The 22,160-nt window shown below is 33.3% G+C and overlaps 2 protein-coding genes across 3 annotated transcripts; one reads left to right on the plus strand and one right to left on the minus strand.

Annotated features, from left to right (window-relative positions):
• Positions 1-241: 241 nt before the first annotated feature.
• Positions 242-1,159, minus strand: LOC100920925 (olfactory receptor 4C5-like). Its single transcript, XM_003773768.1, has one exon. The coding sequence runs from the start codon at positions 1,157-1,159 to the stop codon at positions 242-244; it is 918 nt and encodes a 305-aa protein (XP_003773816.1).
• A 9,990-nt stretch (positions 1,160-11,149) lies between these two features.
• LOC100923808 (olfactory receptor 4C46-like) lies at positions 11,150-12,826 on the plus strand. Of its 2 annotated transcripts, XM_031941999.1 has the most exons (2): positions 11,165-12,065; positions 12,813-12,826. In XM_031941999.1, the coding sequence occupies exons 1-2, from the start codon at positions 11,165-11,167 to the stop codon at positions 12,824-12,826; spliced, it is 915 nt and encodes a 304-aa protein (XP_031797859.1). The 2 variants fall into 2 exon arrangements, with proteins under 2 accessions (XP_003773824.2, XP_031797859.1); XM_003773776.2 differs by lacking the exon at positions 12,813-12,826 and having other exon boundaries at positions 11,150-12,094.
• Positions 12,827-22,160: the final 9,334 nt, after the last annotated feature.

Here is a 22,160-nt window from a genome sequence, read left to right on the forward strand (position 1 = left end):
AACCATGTAAAATGATATTGACCAAATAATGTATACATTTTTAAAGTAGTTCCTAACCCTAATAATATATATAAATATATATGTGTGTGTGTATATATATTATACATATATATATCCATCTATTGAAAAACTGAAAAGTGTTGTTTGTTATCACTATTAAAAATACAATTTCATCACAAATTATTTTTATGCTATCATGAATATTAATATTCATTTGACATTATTCTCTTAATTTCTTATCTTAAAGCATTCTTTGACTCCATAATTTTCTCATGGCATTTTTTACTTCTTCATTCCTCAATGTATAGATTAGGGGATTTAACATTGGTGTTATCATCGTATAAAAAACAGCCATGGCCTTATCAATGGGAAAAGTAGTCATAGGCCGTAGATATGCAAACATACATGGCACAAAGAACAAAATGACCACGGCAATGTGGGCCACACAAGTTGAAAGAGCTTTGCGCTGCCCTTCTGAGCTATGTGTTTTCAGGGAGTTCAAAATAATGATATAAGATGCAAGAAGCATGAAAAAAATTAGTATGCACATTATCCCACTATTGGCAGCAACAAAAATCCCAAAGGGATGGATATCAACACAAGAGAGTTTCAACAAAGGAAAGAAATCACAAAGAAAATGGTCAATAACATTGGGACCACAGAAAGGTAACCAAATGATGAATAGAATCAATATTATGGCATGAACTAAGCCTCCCATCCAAGCCAATCCCACCAAAAGACTACATACTGATCTGTTCATGATGGTTAAGTAATGCAGGGGCTTACAAATGGCCACATACCTGTCATAGGCCATCACCATTAGGAGGATGATCTCGGCCCCAGCAAACAAATGTTCTGCAAAGAGCTGGGTCATGCATGCATTGAAAGATATTGTTTTCCTATCAGAGAGGGAATCAATTATCATTTTGGGGCCCATGGAAGAAGAATAACAACTATCTAAGAAGGACAAATAGGAAAGAAATGTATACATAGGGGAGCTTAGAGTCTGACTGACTGCAATGGTAATGACAATTAGTAGATTTCCCACCAAGGTCAACAGGTAGATGAGTAAAAATATCACAAAAAACATTTTCTGCATCTCTGGATTCTGTGTGAGACCCAAAAGAATGAATTCAGTTACATTGTTTGCACTATCCATCTTTACATTTTTGAAGATGTCATATAGGTGAAAGTTGGCTCAGCTGAAAAGACAAAAATAATTATGCACTATATATTGAATAAATAACCAGGGAAGCCAGAATCCAAAGTACAGAACTACAATCAAATCAAGATCTCAGTAAGTAAAAATTATACCTCAAAACACTCCCTTCTGCACCATACCTAAGCAAAGTCATTGAGGTTTTCATTGTCATTATTATTTAATAATCTTCAATGAAGGAGAATCTGTTTCCTCATGAAGCATCACATTCCAAATGGGGACTGCATAGTCTCTTCTCTGTCTGTCTGTCTTTGTCTCTAGAAGATCTTTTCTTTCAAATGGAAAACATATAAAAGGAAGAAAAAAGTTGCTCTCAAATTACATTAATGAACAAGTGGGCAGTGGAAGAATATTATTTATAGTTCTTAAGTCTAAACTGTAATTTCAGCTCTATATGCAACTCTAGTTTTATAATTTAAATTACATAAATTCTTTAACTTTCTGTCTAGTGGATAAATCATATAAATATTTATCATTGTAATCTATTAGCTGAAAAAAATAGATATCAGCCAAATGAAGTTTGAACTCAAAGGAACATAAATTTTGAATTGGAAATGCAATGTAACATCATTGAGCCAGATTCCCCCAATTTAAAGAAGAATAAACTGAAAGACCAAGAAATGCCATCATTATTGAAAGGCCACACAGGTATTTATAGAAAGTCAAAATTTGTATCCGAGTTTTTTGACTCCAAATCCAGCATGCCGTACTATTTTTGTTCATCATAGTTCATTCAAAAATGAACTCCATATACATTTTATTTTTCAACTCATTTTTAAATCACTGATATATTTTAATTTGAATAATTTTCATTTAGAATATATATTTTTCCTGTCCACCTAATCAAACACATATTATTTAAAAAGAATGAAAAGAATAAAAACAATTGTGAGTATATACAGTGTTCCTCACCCATCATTCTGTTTTGCAAAGAATTTAAGAAGATAAATTTTTATATCTTTTCTTTGGAGGTAAACAGTGTCTATAGTTATGCAGCATCTTTCTTTATATTTATATATACATTTATATTTTGGTTTTAAATTTATATATCCAATATCAATGTCAACAAATTTTATAGCAAAATATGTTAATTACATCTCTCTCTCTCTCTCTCTCTCTTTCTATCTCTATCTCTGTCTCTGTTGTCTCTGTCTTTGTCTATGTCTCTGTCTTTCTGTTATGTACAGAAACACATATAATCAAACTCACAAGAACAGATTTATTGCAAGAGAGCTATGATGCAATAAATAAAATAATCTTAGAATCCAAGAAATTTTGGTGGTTTCCATCCCAATATAAACATGAAAAAAAATAAATTTATATTCTGAAGCAAACTGATGATTGGGCAAAACATTTTTAAATCATTTTATAATCTAAGGTTACTTTCAAATAGCAAAATGAATTTCAAAAGCTCCTTATATGTGTGTCTCTAAATTTATTTACATTAATATTTCTATTGGCCTTTCCTTTCATTAAATTTATTCAGGCATTCCCTACTCTGGAAAGTTTGCAGATTTTTTGCAGACTAATAAAAATATATACAAATTATTGTGTAAAGTATTTCATTACCCAGTGACCGACATTCTAATAAAAATCCCCTTAAAAATAAACTTTTTAACCCATTAATGCTTTGTTAAGCATCTCAAGTCAATATGATGTAATATTATGCCAGACTGCTTACTCTTTTGGCAAAACCTTTAGAAGTTTGTCTTCACCTCAATTTCAGCACATCAATATGAGGCAGTTGAGTAGAAAAAAAAACTGTGAATATATAATTTTCATTTAGAACATATATAAGGAAATATTCATAGCAAATATGTTTGTAGCTGCAGCAACTAACATACAATTCAAAGTAGAATTCTGTAGATTAAAGCTGCATAAACTACATACATAGCTAAATGTTAATTCAGGTAGAGTTGGAATGGGAGGAGTCCAAATGGGAAGAGTCTCATTCACATCCTCTAAGTTTACAGAAACATTTGTTCAGATAATATGTATAACCTCAAGAAGAAATCTTCGAAAGAGAGAGAATATGAAACCACTTCATGTCTGAGATCTGATCACATTCTTACCTAATCACTCCAAATCTCCAAATAGCTCCATCTCAAGGATTGGTTTTCTCTGGAACCACATGTAAGAAAACATTGATAAATCAGATAACTTAAAACTACCAAATCAGAGAATACATATGATTTGATACCAGAAAATGCAAGATATGTTTGTAAAGCAGGTAAATTTAAGGTAATTGGTATCATGAATTTAACTGTGGATTATGGTTTCACAAATATGAAATCTGCTGAATACAGAACTTCCAAATCCTTTCTTCACAACATCAATGTTTAGGCTGGAGACATTTTTACTCCTAGGGCTAAAGCTTTTCTTTCTCCTTCTTCCTTCGTCTAAAGGCAATATCAGAGTTAAGATACAGAGGAAATTATTTTATAATAGAGAGATATTTTCTCTATGGATAATTCTTTTTGTGAAACCTCTCAGATTCTCCTTCATATCTTTCTTCTCTTAATGCAGAGATTCATTTCTTGTTCACTCTGGGCACTTCAAGAACTTGGTGATGCAATGACCACAGAATTCCTTAGAGAATGAATAATTGCTCTTGTTAGGAATTTTGCCAAAATTACAGCAAAATTGTTTCATCCTATGGCAAACATTGCTATAGATAAAGAATAAAACATGTCTTACCCCTAAGCAAAAAGTTTCAGTGATTCTCCTTTACTTTAGGATAAAATAAAAACTTCCCTGACATATAATTCCTTTCCCATTTTGGCTATCTCTTGGCTTTCCAGACCTACGTAACATTACTCCTCTTCCCACACTCTCAAGCTAAATATCTTATAGACATCTTAAAGATAAATACACATAAGTAAACTCATTTTCCAGCATAAACTCTTCTTTCTTCTGAACTTTCCTACTATTATTGAGGAGTAGGGATCATCCTTCCAGGCATTCAGGTTTATACTATAAGTATTATAACTGATTACTCATTCTCTTACCCCTGAATGTTAACATTGCCTGGTTTTACTTTCATTACATGATACCTAGACCTACATCATAGACCCTCATCTTCTAACAGCTATAATATTACAATAGATTATTTGTTGGTATTTTTGCCAAAAATTAACTACAATACATCCTTCAATCACCTGGAAAATTAATGTTCCTAGAATACAGGTCTAAGATACCAGTTCCCCTGCTCAACAAATTTCAGTGAGTTTCTATCACTTTCAGGAGAGTGTATTATTTTCCTTTTTTTTGATTATCACTTGAGCCCCTGTGCCCACATTAGGAGCTTATCTCTGCCTAAAATCTTCAGATAGCTTCCTTGTCAGATTAGGGTTGATTGGTGAACTACTAATTAGCATCCAAGTCCTGCTTTACAGAAGGAGCCAAGGATAAGACTGGGGCAAAATTGTGGAGGAGGGAATCTTTTGACCAAGAATTGAAAATACAATTTGGGATGTTTCAGAAAGTTATCTTCAGGGCCAGCTAGATAGTGTAGTGGATAGGACACTAGCCCCTGAATTTGGGAGAAACTGAGTTTAAATCTAGCCTCAGTCACTTAATACTTCCTTGCTGTGTGACTCTGGGGAAATCACTTAACCCAGACTTCCTCACAAAAAAAAAAAAAAAAAAAAAAAAAAAAAAAAAAAAGGAGAGAGAGAGAGAGAGAGAGAAAGAGAAGTTATCTTTAATTGATTCAGTATCTCTTTTGGAATATAACAATAATAGGAAAGTAATTTCTCTTTATGGTGCTACCTAATAGGTCTATGGCCTTATTAAAAATATCAAAATCCATTATACTCTAGTCTGATAAAAACAAACTAAAAAAAATTAGACTTTTTCTAAAGGCATTTGTTTTTATTTTCATTCTTTAAACATTCTAGGAGTACAGAGAGTCATCTTAGAATTCATTTGGTCAAATGTTGAAGAATGGGACAGGCAGGTTGAATATCATTGTCAATATCACAACTGAGATCAGATAGATCAAAGCTTTTAAATCTGTGAATTTGATAACATTTAGAGTCATATATCTAAATGTGTGAGTAATGAGTTTATTATTTATTATCAGTAAATATTTGATTTATTTACCTATTTTATATAACTATATATACAAGATCATATAAAAATTTCTTGGACAAAAAGGGATCATAGTTGGAAAAATTTTATAAAATCTTGATACAAATGACTGGATGATCATGGGTGGATCACTGTGTGAGGAAATTAATACTCACAATCCAAACAGCATCACATGATTTCATTGAAAGGAAAATGGAACTTCCAAAAATAATTTTCATGGTATAAAGTAGAAAAATTTTTGAGGAAGCCAAATGTAGAACTCTGAAATTTGGGAAAGATATTTATAATTTTTAAAAAGTTATTAATAAATAAATATACATAGAATGATAGATAAATAGATGTGTATATAGGTTACAATAGAAATTAAGGTAAAGTAAGGAGCAGAATTCTGAATAGAATTTTTTAATGAGGCTAACAGTAACCAGTAAATTTGGTCAATAGATTTTCTGAAGAACTAAACACCTTCAATGAAGACTGACAGCATCTTTGATGACAATTAGCCAGATGAGAGTTAAAAATCTCAAGCAACATGGGTAGGTCATCTTCTAATTGTCTATTTATGACATAGTCAGAGTTAAGCTCAGATCATTTGGATCTCTCCTTGGGGGCCCTCATAGTAATGGCCAAGTGGTGATGTCAGTAGACAAAGCTTCTCAATTGATGGAATTAGCCTTAGGCAATGGGAATTGCTAAAATAGTTTAAATGGTTGAGATTTGACTTTTTATCTTAAGTCTTTCTGGAGACTGGATGATGGTTGGGATCACAAAGGCAGAGGTAAATATAAGTTATATGATGGACCATTAGGCTAATTTCTATGAAATATGGGTAGTAGTAAATCTTACAAAGAGAAGGTTCCTGGAAAAGCAATATTAAATCTAATATTATTGTTTCAGCAAAATTCAATTAATTCATTAAATTCAATTTTCAACTTTATGTATGTTTTATATATGGATATATATGTGTATATGTATGCATGCATGTTTGCATATATGTGTATTATTGTTGTCCAGTCATTCAGTCTTGTTTTATATTTCCTGATTCCATGGACCATACTGTTTTGGATTTGAGTTCAAGCAACATGAATATGTCATCTACTGATTGTCTCTTTGTTTAACTGATTCTGATGCAGGTGTGAATCCTTTAAGATGCCTTTCTTTCTGATTCCCAACCCCTTCTTAGTTGATATAATTATCAATCAAGGACCTTTTGATTCATAAATCCTGGTTCCTTTGAATTCCAATAGAAGATCAGGGCCTGCCTCAGTCCCACCAGGATCTGAGCCAAGTTGGGACTATACCCACAGACCCCTCTAGCTAAATCTCCCATTATAAAAGAGCTCTAAACTGGGACTCCCTCTTTGCAGAGGTTCCAAATATGCCAGCCTTACGCCAGGGCCCTCTGTCCACTGGAACTCTGTGTCTGGTGCCTTTCTTATCTCTACCTTTACCTATTTCCTTAACTATAACCTTACTTCCAAACCCCAAATAAACCTCTTTTATCATTCTAGCTTTTAGGGCCAATAAATTCCTTTATTGGGAACCCTTGTGCCATAACTAGACTTCATTTAACTCCATATCCTTGCACTGAATCCAAAGGGGTTGCAGGGGAACTCTATGTGATTTCCTATACCCCAAACCTGCCACTAGACCTCAACTAAACCTTTTTTTTTTTTTTTTTTGGGTGCCCCATATTTAGACCTCATCAGAAACATGTTTAAAGACTTTCATTTACATTTATAATTGAAATACACATAGTTTTAGACACCAAGCCATTATTTCCTTATGCCTAATGATATATTTGACCAAAACATCTAAGCTGTCAAATGTCAGATGAGTTCACAGAGTAAGTGGATCCACAGTAATCCATTTTCATTAAGCTGATTTGAAGGGTGTACTAGGACTATATTATTGGTATGGTATTCCCTGATTGTTCCTGATTTATAATTGAAAGTGTATCTTTACTGAGTCAGATCCTAAAATATTAATGGGAACATTTCATTCTTCATCTTCTGTTGCGTATAATTGATGCCCCCAGTTTAAAGTGAAGAATGACCTGGACATATCAGCATTATTACCCAAACACATTCCCAAAATAATGTATCTATTAGGACAAAGCCTCTGATAATTAATTTCTCTGGGAGTACAATCTGGGCATGAAAATAAGTCCCTAAACCTTATAATATGTAATTTAATTCCATTTATCAATACAAAGTGATGAGAGAGGAAGTGAAAACATAGATGGTCATTTAAAGTCATTTATTCCTGTTTTCATAAAGGCATGTGTAGACCTCCATAATATCTCAATGTTTGAGGGTGGGTTTTTTGTTTTATTTTGTTGTTTTTGTTATTTTTAGCATTAGAGAACATGGTACTGATTAAGGTTGTTTTCCTCTATGGAAATTGATAGAGATCTAGAGGTAAGGATTCTGAAAATGCCTGTATTAAAAATTAATGACTGACTGATTCTATGGTTGAACCATTGCCACCATCTTCCTATCAAATGAAAATATTGTCAGGAAAGTTAAAATTTGCTTGAATACTTGAGAAAGCTTTGCTATCCATACATCAGACTAGGGTAAGTCATTCCACATATATTAAGCTATATTTCTCGCTTGCTTCTAGGCTTCTTTTAAGAATCCAGTTTCATGCTGTAGAATAAATCCATTAAAAATCATGAAATAAGGCATAGAAGGAATAACTATGAAAAATATAAAGCAAAGTAAGTATCAGTTCTACTAGAGTTTGTATGGGTGGATGATTGAATTACAGCGACTCAGACAAGTCAAATTTTGATCATTTCTCACCCTCAGTTATGACCCTCAGTTTCCTCCTCTGCAAAATGAAAATAATAATATCTTTCATGGATATCATATGAGGTTGGGTGGGAAGAAAGTTCTTGGTAAAATGTAAACCATCATCTAAAAGAGATTTATTTACACTTCACAGGCAAAGTATCTGAAGAGTAAAGATGGCATAAAAGGTAACAGAGACAGATGCAGTGATTTTGTGACAGGTTTTCTAAAACTTACGTGAGACTGCACTGCCTTTAAAAAGCTATTTTTAAATTGGAATTATTCACAATCTTAAACTCTTGAAATGTATATGCATATTTGGTAAAATGTCATAATAGAATATGAACCATTAGTAATTGGAGAATAAGTTTATTTTGCTGCTCCAAGATATTTACTTTCTTCCAGATTGCAGGGACTCCAGAAAATTTTATCTTTGTTTCAAAAATCAGATAGATGCAATTTGAGAAATGAAAAAAGGCAATATAGAATATAGTGGATATGGTTGTGGTAGATGAATATATACATAGGAATGCATAATTATACACAATTAATATTATGTAATTATTAATATAAAACACATAAATGTATTTGTTAGAGATAGATGGTATAAGTATAGTTATAGGTATGTTTAGGTAGATAGACAGGTAGACAAATCTTAAAGAAAAAAAAAGGCAGTTGATAGATTGCAATAGGAGGAGTGGGAGAGGTTTGAACGTGCTAATGGGGAACATATAAGCCAACTCCCTTCATTCATCTATTGTGTTTTTAAAAAAAGAGCTTAATTAGTATTGAAGATAGTGTTGGTTTTTAGTGAAATTTCTTCTGGTGAGAGATCTGTTTCTATGAGCAAAAGACAGAGTATGGACGAAGAAAATAAAAGAGCAAACATTTGTTAAAGATAAAGCTGATCATTTCAGATGGAATAATTGACAAAGGTGTCATCAAATTTTAGGGACATCAGGTTATCATCTTTCACTCTAGTCTTTCCTCTTTCCTATTTGTCATGACAATAGTTAGTACCGCAATATGAACCTAAAACTTCCATCTTCAGAACCTTCCGCATTTTACATAGCTGTTTATTACCAGGATAGGATCCTAAATCTGTCATTTATGGTAAATATAGCAACAAGCCATTAGATGCCTTTATTATTTAAAATTAATATTTAAATATTTTAATTTAAAAGTTTAATACATGAACAATCCATTCCAGTCAATTAGGTCTGGTAATTTTTTTTGAAAAGAAAGGACATGTTCTCCCATGTCCTACATATTTAGTGAAAACATTTCTCACCGGTTGTCTTTTTTAATGTTCACAGTGACATGGGAAGGATGAAGTAGGTTGTAAATGTTTGTTAACTGCATTGTTTAATGCAAAAGCAGAAATATATGTATATATGAGATAGAAAGGCATCATGTTTCCTGGAAATATTTCTATGGGTTCCATGGGAAATATATTTCAACAGAAAAAGCAATACAAAATTAAAATATTTCAGGATTAAATTTCTTTGCAAGAAAACTATGATGCTATGACTGTTTTACAACTTTCAGCATTTCCTGCAGGTTTTACAGTCTGGGGAGAAAGGGAATAAATTTATTAACTACTACACATGGCAACTCTTAGGTGCTCTTTTAAAATTTTTACTTAAAGTTGCAGCACGCTAATTTGCTTCAATTCATCTTCATAAAACAAAATTAACACCTTCCAATTATCACACTTTTCCTCCTATAGAAAATCTACCATTTGTTAATATTCTTCAAATAATATGTCACGTGGAATTGAACAGAATACTCCAAATATGAACTGTAGCTGGAAGAGTGAAGAGGAACTACATCATCCTGATTCCTCTAAGCAAAGATTCCAATATGACACCCTAAAATCACATTAGCTTGTGACAACACACTGCTGATTCATAAGGAGCTTAGAACTCACCAATTCAGAAAAAAATTATCTTACCAAACTTTGATCAGTTTATTACTTTGAAAATGATATTTTAAAAGCCAAGGGAACTTTAAGTTGATTCTTACTTTATTACAACTTATTGACTTATCCCCCCCTTATTGTCATTTGTGAATAGATTATTAATGTCAAATAGGTCTTAATCTAAGTAGATGGTAGAAATATTAAATAGTCTAAGACCGACAAGAGATGTCTATGATTTTTAATAGAAACTTAATCTTAAGATATTAAATCAGTCTTTATTGTTTCTTTCCCAACATTTGGTGAATTCCCAAGCTAACTAAAATATAGTATCAGCTGGGCCACATCAGTATTTGTCTAGAGAAATAGCATGAGAGTTTTAATGGAATACTCCTTTAAAATGGCCTTATAAGGTTTAAAAAGCACTGTTGTCATAAATACTCAGCCAGGTACCTAATCTAATCATTAAGAACATTCACAGCTAGAAGGGAAGGAATCACCTGCCCCACGATTATTCAGATGAGGAAACAGGAGCAAACATAGATTAAATAATATGGTTACGGTCATATAACTAGGTGTATAGAATGATGCACTTGAAATCTGGGCAACCTGAGTTCAAATCCTGTCTCAGAAATTTATTAGCTGTTTCTTGGATAAAATAACTCAATTTCCTTATCTCTAAAATGAGTAGAATTATAGTATCCATCCCAAAGTGTTGTTATAAGAATGAAATGAGATAACATCGGTAAATTACTTTATAAAGCAATTACAAGTATAAACCAATTAAATAGTACTTTTCAAGTATTCTGCAAATAATAGCTGCTATAATTTCCAGTAGTGTGCATTTGAGGGGAATTTGAACCCGAGTCCTCTTGACTTTTGAAACTTTTGCACCAAAGCACATATCTCTTCACTCAGACACTTTAAGTTTAAGAGCACAGAGATTCAGAGGGTAATGAATTTAAATTTACCAAGAGACAGGGCCATTTTGTATATGAATGTAATCATCAGACCAGACTCTTTCTATGAGAACTTTCTAGAGCAAAGTCCAATAATATAAGGCTCCCTTACTAAAAAAAAATTTTTTTACTTTCTTTACAGTTAAAACAACTCTTGCTTGAATTTAACATCTATATGGAATAAATGGGTAATGGAAATAATGTGACTGAATTTATCCTATTGGGGCTCAGTGAGAATCCAGAGATGCAGAAAATTATTTTTGTTGTGTTTTCCATTATATATGTTATAACAATGGTGGGTAATATACTCATTGTCATTACTATTGTCATCAGCCCTAGTCTGGATTCCCCTATGTACTTTTTTCTTGCCTATCTGTCCTTTATAGATGCTTGTTATTCTTCTGTTAACACACCTAAATTAATTATAGACTCACTCTATGAAAAGAAAATCATTTTCTTCAATGGTTGCATGATACAAGTGTTTGGAGAACATTTCTTTGGAGGGGCTGAGGTCATCCTGCTCACAGTAATGGCCTATGACCGGTATGTGGCAATATGTAAGCCCCTGCACTATATGAGCATCATGAATTGGCGGTTACGTAGCCTCTTGATGGGTGTGGTGTGGATAGGAGGCTTACTTCATGCATCCATACAGATGCTGTTCCTGGTCCAATTACCCTTTTGTGGTCCCAATGTCATAGATCACTTTATGTGTGACTTAAATCCTTTGTTGAACCTTGCCTGCACTGACACTCACATCCTTGGACTATTTGTTGTAGCCAACAGTGGTTTCATCTGTTTTTTAAACTTCCTCCTCTTAATGATCTCCTATGCTGTCATCCTGAGTTCTCTGAAGGCTCACAGTTTGGAGGGTAGACGCAAAGCCCTCTCCACCTGTGGCTCCCATATTACTGTAGTTGTCTTATTCTTTGTTCCATGCATTTTTATCTACCTGAGGCCTGCAACAACCTTTCCCGTTGATAAAGCTGTTGCCGTTTTCTACACAATGATCACTCCTATGTTAAACCCTTTAATCTACACACTAAGAAATGCTCAAATGAAAAATGCCATCAGGAAATTATTCAGCCAGAAGGAGATTTTGGATGCCCAGTAATACCCAGTAATAGCCATCTAATAAAACTACCAGACTCAAAGTTACGTGTGACGGGGAAGAATGGAAAATATCCACAGAAAGATTTTGTTGATCAGTGCAAGGAAAATTCAAGGATATACTTTTTAAAAACTTATTTAGCATTCAGCGAAACTACATTGAGCTATTTTCCTGTTTGATTTCTTTTAATGCTAAAAGGGCCTTCCTAGTAGCAGTATATGTAATTAGCTTACTTAAATTATTTTTAATTATAGTTTATGAATAAATAATAGAAGAAAAATAGAAGACAAAGTTTCAATGAAAAGACTGTATTATATCTTTCATATTTTAATATATACTATACAAGTAATGCAAGCATCAGATTTTTTTTCAAAAATTGAAATGTCAATATAGAAATACTTTTCATTTAAAAAATCAATTAAATTTACCAAGTATTTTGTATGTGTCTCTTCTGTTTCAGGCATTGTCTACCATGCCAAGGACATTGTACTTAATAAATGTTTGTTGATTGACTAAATGCTTCACATGGTGAATAGAGTGGAAAAAAATAAAATCACTTTTGCTCTCATGAAGTTTACATTTTATTTGAGAGGAAAATATGTATATTCAGAAGTATATACAAAAAGATATACAGAATAAAATCTAATTTTAGAGGGAGCCTTGTACAGTGAGAGTATATGGGAAATTACTACTCATCTCATGTAAAAGATGACACTCTAAGCTTGCCAAAAATAGTATTTGATGAAGATAAGAATTGCAAAGGAGATGGAATGCTATATGTGAGGGGTAGCTTGCTGGCTGATTTTGGAATGGAGAACATGGGAAGGAAAGCAATATTGAAATCAAAGAAACACAAACTATTTTGAGTATCATATCTCTAAAGGCTTCCTTCCATAATTAATTGAATTCCAAATCCATTTAACTGTGTTATCATCTAACCACCATTTGGTCATCTTTTCCATTTCTTTTATACTAATAGAACAAAACTCTTTGGTGAGATTAATAATAATACCTTTTAGACATGATTCCTTAACCATCCAATAACTTCTTTTTTTTATTATAGCTTTATATTTACAAGATATATTCATGGGTAATTTTTCAGAATTGACAATTGCAAAACCTTTTGTTCCAATTTTCCCCCTACATCTCCCCACCCTCTTCCCCAGATGGCAGATTGACCAATACATGTAAAATATGTTAAAGTATAAGTTAAATACAATATATGTATACATATCCATACAGTTATTTTGTTCTACAAAAGAATCAGACTTTGAAATAGTGTACAATTAACCTGTGAAGGAAATCAAAAATGCAGGCGGACAAAAATAGAGGGATTGGGAACTCTACGTAGTGGTTCATACTCATCTCCCAGAGCTCTTTCGCTGGGTATAGCTGGTTCAGTTCATTACTGCTCTGTTGGAACTGATTTGGTTTATCTCATCACCGAAGAGGGCTGTGCCCACCAGAGTTGATCATCATATAGTATTGTTGTTGAAGTATATGATCATCTACTGGTCCTGCTCATTTCACTCAGCATCAGTTCATGTAAGTTTCTCCACGCCTTTCTGAAATCATCCTGCTGGTCATTTCTTACAGAGCAACAATATTCCATAACATTTATATACCACAATTTATTCAGCCATTCTCCAATTGATGGGCATCCACTCTGTTTCCAGTTTCTGGCCACTACATAGGGGCTACTACAAACATTCTTGCACATACAGGTCCTTTTCCCTTCTTTAAAATCTCTTTAAGCCCAGTAGTAACACTGCTGGATCAAAAGGTTTGCACAGTTCGATAATTTTTTGAGCACAATTCCAAATCACTCTCCAGAACGACTCATCCAATAACTCTGAAATGTTTTCTTCTTTTCACTCTTTTACATTTGATTAGTAACTATGATAAAAAGCAATACTTTTATCCCAATGTGTTTATTATTTTGTCTCTTTTAGTCATCTTTTGAAATACTTTCAGGTTCTCCTTTTTGATATAATTTGTATTCATGTCAATTACCAAGTATTGGCAATTGTCATTGAAGGCTCTATGACATACTTTGGATATTTAATAATGTTAATAACAGAATTTCTTATTGCTGTCAATGGAACACTGATCATACTTTGGAGGCAAATAATATTTTTTTTAAATTTTTCCTCCCCTAACACGTATCTTTAGATCTTACTCTTCATCCACCAGAGTGCAACTAGTTAGTTACACTTTGTGTGGTCAAGATTATTTCTCTTACAGGGGAGATATGTTTCTTTTAGTTTCCAATTAGTTTGTTCAATCATTTTTAGTTATGTCCAATTCATCATTTGGGTTTTTCTCAGCAAAGATATTGCAGTGGTTTGCTATTTCCTTTTCCAGCTTTTTTTTTTTATAGATGAATAAACTGGGGCAAACAAGGTTAAGTGACTTTTGCAGAGTCACAGAGTTAGTAAGTGTGTGAGACCAGATTTGAATTCAGGAAAATGTATCTTCTTCATTTTAGACTTGCACTTTACTAACTGCATCACTTCATTGTCTCCATCTTTTAGTTACACATGGTATCTGATCCTTCTTTCCTTGATGCTAGGTTAAATTTTTCTCTCCTCCAATCTCTTGGAACAAGTCAGAATTTATTATTGATTTATTATATCCTTCTTTAGGTAGTTTTTTAAAAAAAAATACTTTTGCTTATAAGTGCTTTAGTGTGATACTATTTTTTAATTACAAGAAATTCTCATTGAGAAAATGGAGAAAAAGTTGTACAAGTCTCTGTTATGTGGTCTTTAAGGAACAAAAATGTTGCTTTCATATTAGAAAACGGGCAGAGTTTGCTTATAGTCCTTCTACCAGTAATGGCCCTGTTCCGTCTTGAAACCATTGAAGAGAAGTTTTCTAGATAAAAGAATAGGAGAAGCAGGAATGCATTGTACACAATAACAGCAAGAATGTGCAATGATCAACTATGAAAAACTTGATTCTTCTCAGTGCTTTAGTGATTCAAAGCAATCTCAATATTGAGGAGAAAATTCCATCTGTATTCAGAAAAAGAACTAAGGACACTGATATAAATCAACACATGCCATGTTCACTTCTGGGTTTTTTTTTAATCTCTCCCATGGATTTTCCCTTTTGCTTATTTTTCTCTCCTAACATGATTCATAAAGCAATGTGTGTCAAGCAAACTAATTAATTTTAAATTAATTTTTAATAAGAAAAGGAAACAAATTAATTGTAGCGATAGAGGAAAAGGACAGTTTAGTGGGGTACAGATATATAAAAGTTACTCCTTATGAAACTTTTTTTTCAATTTAAATTGTTACTAATTTCAGTTATCTATGCTCTTGGGGTTAACATTGTATCATGTCTTCTTGTGTTTGACTTTTGATGGCAGAATAGAAAAAATAAATCCAATATTCCAAAATAAGTCCCAAAATAAAAACTCCCAGTAATATTATAACAAAATATTAGAACTCCTAGGTCAAGAAGAAAATATTTCAAGTAGCCAGACACAATTCAAACAGTGTGGAGCCAGTCAGGATCACACAGATTATAGCATCTTCCACTTTAAAGGAATTAAGGGCTACCAATATATCCCTTAAGGCAAAGGAGACAGCAATCCAACCAATAATCATCTACCTAGAAAAACAGATTTGGGGAAAATAGGTATTTAATGAAATAGAAGACTTCCAACCACTCTTGATGAGAAGACCAAAGCTGAATAGAAAGTTTGGCATTCAAACATGACTCAAAAGAAGCACAACAAAATAAATATGAAAGAACAAAGAGGTTAAACTGCTTACCCTTCTAAATGAAGTTGATAATTTAACTTCTATGAACTTCATCTTATTAAAGAGCTTAAAATATAGTTGTGTAAACAGAAAGCATGGGTGTAAGTTGATTACATCCCCTAATTGTCATCTTATAAACCAATGAAAGAGTAAGACAGTTTGAATGTACTGGGAGATGAGAGAAGAAATATATAGAATGGAGAAAATTTTCTTACATAAAAGAGGTACATGTTAAAGTGCTTTTACAATGGAGGGGAAAATGGTGGTGGTATAAGCAATGTTTGAATCTCTCATTTGAATTGGTTCAAAAAAGGAAAGATATAAAATTTCAGTTTGATATTTAAATCCATTTTACTTAATTAGAGAACAATGAGGAGAAAGGAAAAAGAGAAAATGGGAGGCATGATAAATAGGAGGGTGGGTTGGGGGAATAATGAACAAAAATTATAGATTTCTGAGGAACGATAGGGTAAAAGGTAAGAAGAATAAAGTTATGGAAATGAGCTGAAATAAACTACATTGGTAGTAATAATTAAACATTTGAATGAAATAAGCTCATTCATAACATAGAAGTGGAATAGAGGCCAAAATCTATCATATTTTATTTACAAGAGACACACGTGAAATACAAACACATAGAGAGATTTAAAATGAAGATCTGGAAATAAAATGTAATAAACTCCAGCTGAAGTTTCATAACAATTATGACTTCAGAAAACAGTGAAAATAAAAATAGATACAAAAGCTCATCAAAAAAAAATCATCAAAGATTAAAATTGAGCAAGTTGAAGCTAGTGATTCCATGAGACAGCAAAAGAAAAATAATGTAAAATAAAATGGGAAATAGTCCATTTTAAAAACTGACCTGGAAAATAGATTGAGGGGATATATGGTGGAATGCAGGAAGAAGATAAATGTAGAATGGAGTAAATTATCTGACATAAAAGAGGTACAAAAAATATTTTACTATAAAGAAGGAGATGAGTAGTGGTGGTGGAGGACCATTCTTGAATTGATCACTTCAAAATTAGCTCAAAATGGGAATAGCACTCAGTCAGGTATATTTCCTTACCATACACAATTAGAGGATGTGAGATGAATGAGAGAAAGATCACATTGATAGAACACAGGAGATTTGAAGAGGCACTGATCAGAAACAAAACACTTTTTAGGAAGAGCAGCATGAAAGAAAAAATGGGAAAGTTTAATAGAGTGGAAATAGCATGGAGAGATATATATAGTAATCCTAATTATAAAAAAAAATAGGTAAATCAAATTTCTCTGATGAAGGCCTCATTTCTCAAATATATAGACTTTATAAAAATGCAACTCATTCTTTAATGATAAATAAAGAATATAAAAAGGCAGTTTTCAGATGAAAGCAATCCAATTTTGAGTCATAGAAAAAATGCTCTAAATAACTATTGATTAGAGAAATTGATACAACTTATACTATTTCTATGAAATCAACTAATATGACAGAAAAGGAAAATTTCGATGTTGGAGGGGATGTAGGAAAATTGGGACACTAAAGCATTGTAGGTCAAGTTGTGAACTGTAATTATTCTGGAGAGAAAGTTGGAACTATGCTCAAAGAGTTTTAAATTTTTTTTATACATTTTTTACAAAGCAGTACAGCTACTAGGTTAACAAAGAGATTTCTCTTTTTTTAATTGTTTTAAGTGTATTTTTGTGTTAATACACATTGCTGTATAGAAAACCATGGGAGAGAGAAAAAAAAAAAAACAGAAAAAAGAATTGAATATAGCATGTGCTGATTTGCACTCAATCTCCATAATTTTGTTTTGTTTTGTTTTTTTTCTGGGCACAAATGGCATTTTCTGTCCAAAGTCTATTGGGATTGCTTTGGATAACAGATCCATTGAGAAGAACCAATTCTTTAATAGTTGATCTTCACACACACATACTTTTATTGTGTACAATATATTCCTGGTTTTACTTGTTTACTTAACATCAGTTCATGTAAATCCTTCCAGGCCTCTCTAAAATCAGATTCTTCATTATTTTTTATAGAACAATAATATTCCATTTTCTTCACACACCATGATATATCCAGTCACTCCCCCAAGCAATGGGTATCCACTCATCCTACAATGTCTTGTTACCCCAAAATGAATTTCGACAAGCGTCCTTGCACATGTAAATCCATTTCTCTTCTTTATGATTTATAGAGGGCCACAGATAATAGGGGAACTCTGGGTGAGGTATAAGACCCTCCAGCCCAGCCAGAGAACCTGCTGATGGTGTCTAGTTTGACTCTCATGCCCCTTGGAGGCATCTTGGCCTTTCTGAGAAGTGAAGGAGCATGATAACCTGTGTTATCATTCAAGCAGAGTTACACTAAGTAGCAAAGAGACATCTACACACAATAGGCAGTTGTTTATGTGGTCCTGCATGTGCAGTATATAGTTAGCACAAGAGCAGTACATAGTGCTCATGCACAGTGTGCTATTGTTAAGGGTATTAGGATATATAAGGCTGAGGGAATTTGGAATAAACAGACTCAATGTTTGACCATGCTACCACTTCATTCCTCTTCTAATATCAAGGACTTGTGCTGGTAAAAAGATCCTTCAGTGAGTTTTTCTAGACATTGACTTTTTTATTTTTGTTTGTTTATTTGTTTGTTGCTGAGGAAATTGGTGATGTTATTTTTCCAGGAAGCGTTAAGTGACTGAGGCCATATTTGAACTGAGGTCCTTCTGACTTCAGAGCTGGTGGTCTATCCACTACACCAACAAACTGCCCCTGGACATTACTTTTGGTGCCCAACATGGGGCATTACATTCGGTGTTCAATGCAGGACCCTGAAAAGCAGGGCTCACAGCAATTCATGATCAGAGAGTTTGGGAAGGAATCCCTGTGACCCACATAGGGCAAGTATAAAGACAGGCAAGCAGAAAGATTTAGGTAGGGACTAATCTAGTCAGTTTTGTTTCTCAGCCAAAATGAGGCAAGGGCTAACAAAAGAGCCTCCCTCCCTAGGGAACTATGAAGAAGACATAATTGCTTTAACAGAAAAGCAAGTTTTGTTGGTAACTCAGATGCAGATCACTGAGTTCTCAAATGTTGTGGAGTGAGTACACATCTCTGTGGCTCTCTGTAACAGAGAGGTTGGAGCCAGAGATGTGGAAAATAGTGGGAGAACAACTAATTAAATATTACAAAGCTATGGGTCCTGATTCAATTCCTAAGGATACAAGTCTTCTGTAAAATTTAATACAATTGGCTTTAAGAAATCCCATTTATGGGGAGAAGTAGGGGGAAGGGAGGGAGTTTTTAGTGTGAGATGTCAAACAAGGAAGTATGAGGAGAAAAACAAGGAGAGAGTTGGTACCTATAGCCCGAAGGGTAGGCAGCATGGGATGGAGCTAAGCAAGTCTTTTATAGTATCTTATTTATTTATATTGTTTGATATTGTGCTGGAAGGTTTGAGGGGCATCGCACTTCTCCATTTTTCAGCCCTCCTTCACTTCTGCCTATGCCCTTGCATGCACCCTTAAGTATCCTCTGCTTACTGACACTCCTCCTTCAACTCCACCTTCTTGGTTAGGAGGAGTAGCAGGTGGGGTGATGACACCATCTGCACCATCCATGCAGTAGTTTTGCCCTTCTCATATGTCCTAATTATAAGAGGCATTGTAATGCCTCCAGAAACAAAAGAAAGGGGGGCCACATGTAACCCCAGAGAATTTCTAAACCTAGCTCTTTATACTATCATTTTTTTAAATGAACATGCACTGCCTCTGGCAGGAAGGTTTTATAACCTACCTGAAGGGCAGTGTCAATGCAAGCAGCTCCACTATCTTTAGATAATCAACAAGTGATTTGGAGAGATTTGGATGATGGTAAATGGAAGGGGTGAGACAGATTAACCACATGGGGCAGAGAGTTTGCTTATGTGTCTACAGATGGAGAAGGAATCTGATAGGTGCTGACATACCATATCTGTCTTGTCCATTTGAAAGTGATGGAAAAAGAAAAGACCCTTGAAACAAAGGGAAGACACAAGAAATATTAGATAGTTTCCTCTCTGACTATGTCTACCACTGAAAGAGCATGGCTGTTAGCCCTATGTGTATGGCAATTGACTAATGAACATCACCATGACTATAAAAATAATTGTTAATCAGACTGATGCAGGACTTCAAAACCTGTAGGAATCATAGGATTCCCTGACATATGAAGTGATTGGCAATAGATTGATTTTGGACTGTCTCTTGGCTTCAGAAAGAGCTATATGTGTGACTGTGGATTCCCTTTGTGGTATGTATATCAATAACTCACAGCAGTTGACCACAAATTTACACTGAGGGTGCTCAATGGATAAGAAAAATAACAATAGATATTTTCTATACATTCCTTCGGGGATTCTTGGAAGATTTTTATAGTAGCTTGTTTATTCTTATTGCTTGTTATATTACTATTTGCCTGTATGATTCCTCCCATGCTGATGGATTTAAACTACTGGTGTATACCTGCTTCAATTTAAAACAAAAAAAAAGTGGGAGATGTAGAGGGCCACAGTTAGTGGGGGAACTCTGGGTGAAATATAAGACCCTCCAGCTCAGCCAGGGAACCTGCTGACAATGTCTGGTTTGGCTCTCATCCCCCTTGGGGGCGTCTTGGGGGCCTTCCTGAGAAACAAAGAAGGTGACAACCTGTGCTGTAATTGAAGCAGAGTTATATTAAGTGTCAAAGAGACAGCTACACACAATAGTAGTCGTTTATGTAGTCCCACATGTGCAGTATATAGTTAGCACATGCACAGTTATAACCCAGGATGGTTCTGATTTGCATCTCTCCAATTAACAGTGATCTAGAGCATTTTTTCACATGGCTATAGTTGCAGTTTCATCATCTAAAAATTGTTCATATTCCCATGAGCAAGTTGTAGTTTTCCAATTGTTTACACCTGACTTAATTTGGGTGAGAAGTATTTTGTAATTGGGTTCATATAAATCTTGGGTTTGTTTTGGCAGGTAGACACTCAAATATTTTATTTTGTCCATAATTATTTTAAATGAATTTTTTTCTATCTCTTGCTGATGGGCTTTTTTTTAGTAATATCTAGAAATGCTGATGATCTGTATGGGTTTATTTTATATACTACAAATTTGCTAAAACTGCTAATTGTTTCCAGTATATTTTTGGATCATTTTCTAGGATTTTCTAGTTGTATTATCATATCATCTACAGTGATAGTTTTATTTCCTCATTGTATATTCTAATTTCTTTACTTTCTTTCCCCTTTTTTATTGCTAAAGCCAACATTTCTAGTGCAATGTTGAATAAAAGTGGTGCTAATGGGCAACCTTGTTTTACCCCTGATTTAAATAAATACTCCTTATTATTTTAAGGAAAGCTCTCTTTAGCTTTATATTCTCTAGTGTTTTTAATAGGAATGGATGATGTATTTTGTCAAAAACATTTTCTGCATTTATTGTTATTATCATATGATTTCTGTTGATTTTATTATTGATATGGTCGATTGTGGTAATAGTTTTTTTTTCTGATATTGAAACAGTTCCTGGAAAAAATCCTACTTGGTCATAGTGTCTAATCTTGCTAAATTGTGTATAATCTCTCTGCTTATATATTATTTAATTTTTTGCATCAATATTCATTGGGGAGATTGATCTGTAATTTTCTTTCTCTGTTTTGGCTCTTTCTAGTTTTGCTATTAGTACCATATTTTTTGTCATATAAGAGATTTTAAAAGCCTCCTTTACCTATTTTTCCAAATTGTTTGCATAGTATTATTTCAAAGAGATTTCAAAACATACAAGGATCTATATATATACAGAAGTATTTATAACACCTCTTTTTTTAGTGACAAAGAGTTAGAGTAGATGCCTATTAATAGAGAAATGGAGGTAATGGAATGCTCTTGTGTAAGAAATGATGACCAGGATGCTTTCATAAACACTAAAAACATTTACATGAACTGATGAAAAGTGAAATGAGTATAACTAGGAAAATAATGTAAATAGTAAGAGCAATATTGTACAATGATCAACTGTGAATGACAGCTATTCTCATCAATTTAAGGATCCAAGATAATTCCAAAAGATTTGTGATGACAAATGCTATCCCACTCTCCAGAGGGGAAAACAATGATTGAGTCTGAATACAGAACAAAGCATGCCTTAAAAAAAAAAAAAAAAAAAAAAAAAAAAAAAAAAAAAAAAAAAAAAACTTCAACAAAAGAAGGCTTGTCAGGATTCCTTCACAGTATGAGTAATATTTACATATTTTTGCATGATTACCTTATG

This window comes from Sarcophilus harrisii, chromosome 6 (assembly GCF_902635505.1).
Source record: "Sarcophilus harrisii chromosome 6, mSarHar1.11, whole genome shotgun sequence".
In the NCBI taxonomy this organism is placed as follows: domain Eukaryota; kingdom Metazoa; phylum Chordata; class Mammalia; order Dasyuromorphia; family Dasyuridae; genus Sarcophilus; species Sarcophilus harrisii.

Excerpts from the sequence above, each read along its gene's own strand:
- LOC100920925 (XM_003773768.1), bottom strand. The coding sequence starts at position 1,159 with ATGGATAGTGCAAACAATGTAACTGAATTCATTCTTTTGGGTCTCACA.
- LOC100923808 (XM_003773776.2), top strand. The coding sequence starts at position 11,165 with ATGGGTAATGGAAATAATGTGACTGAATTTATCCTATTGGGGCTCAGT.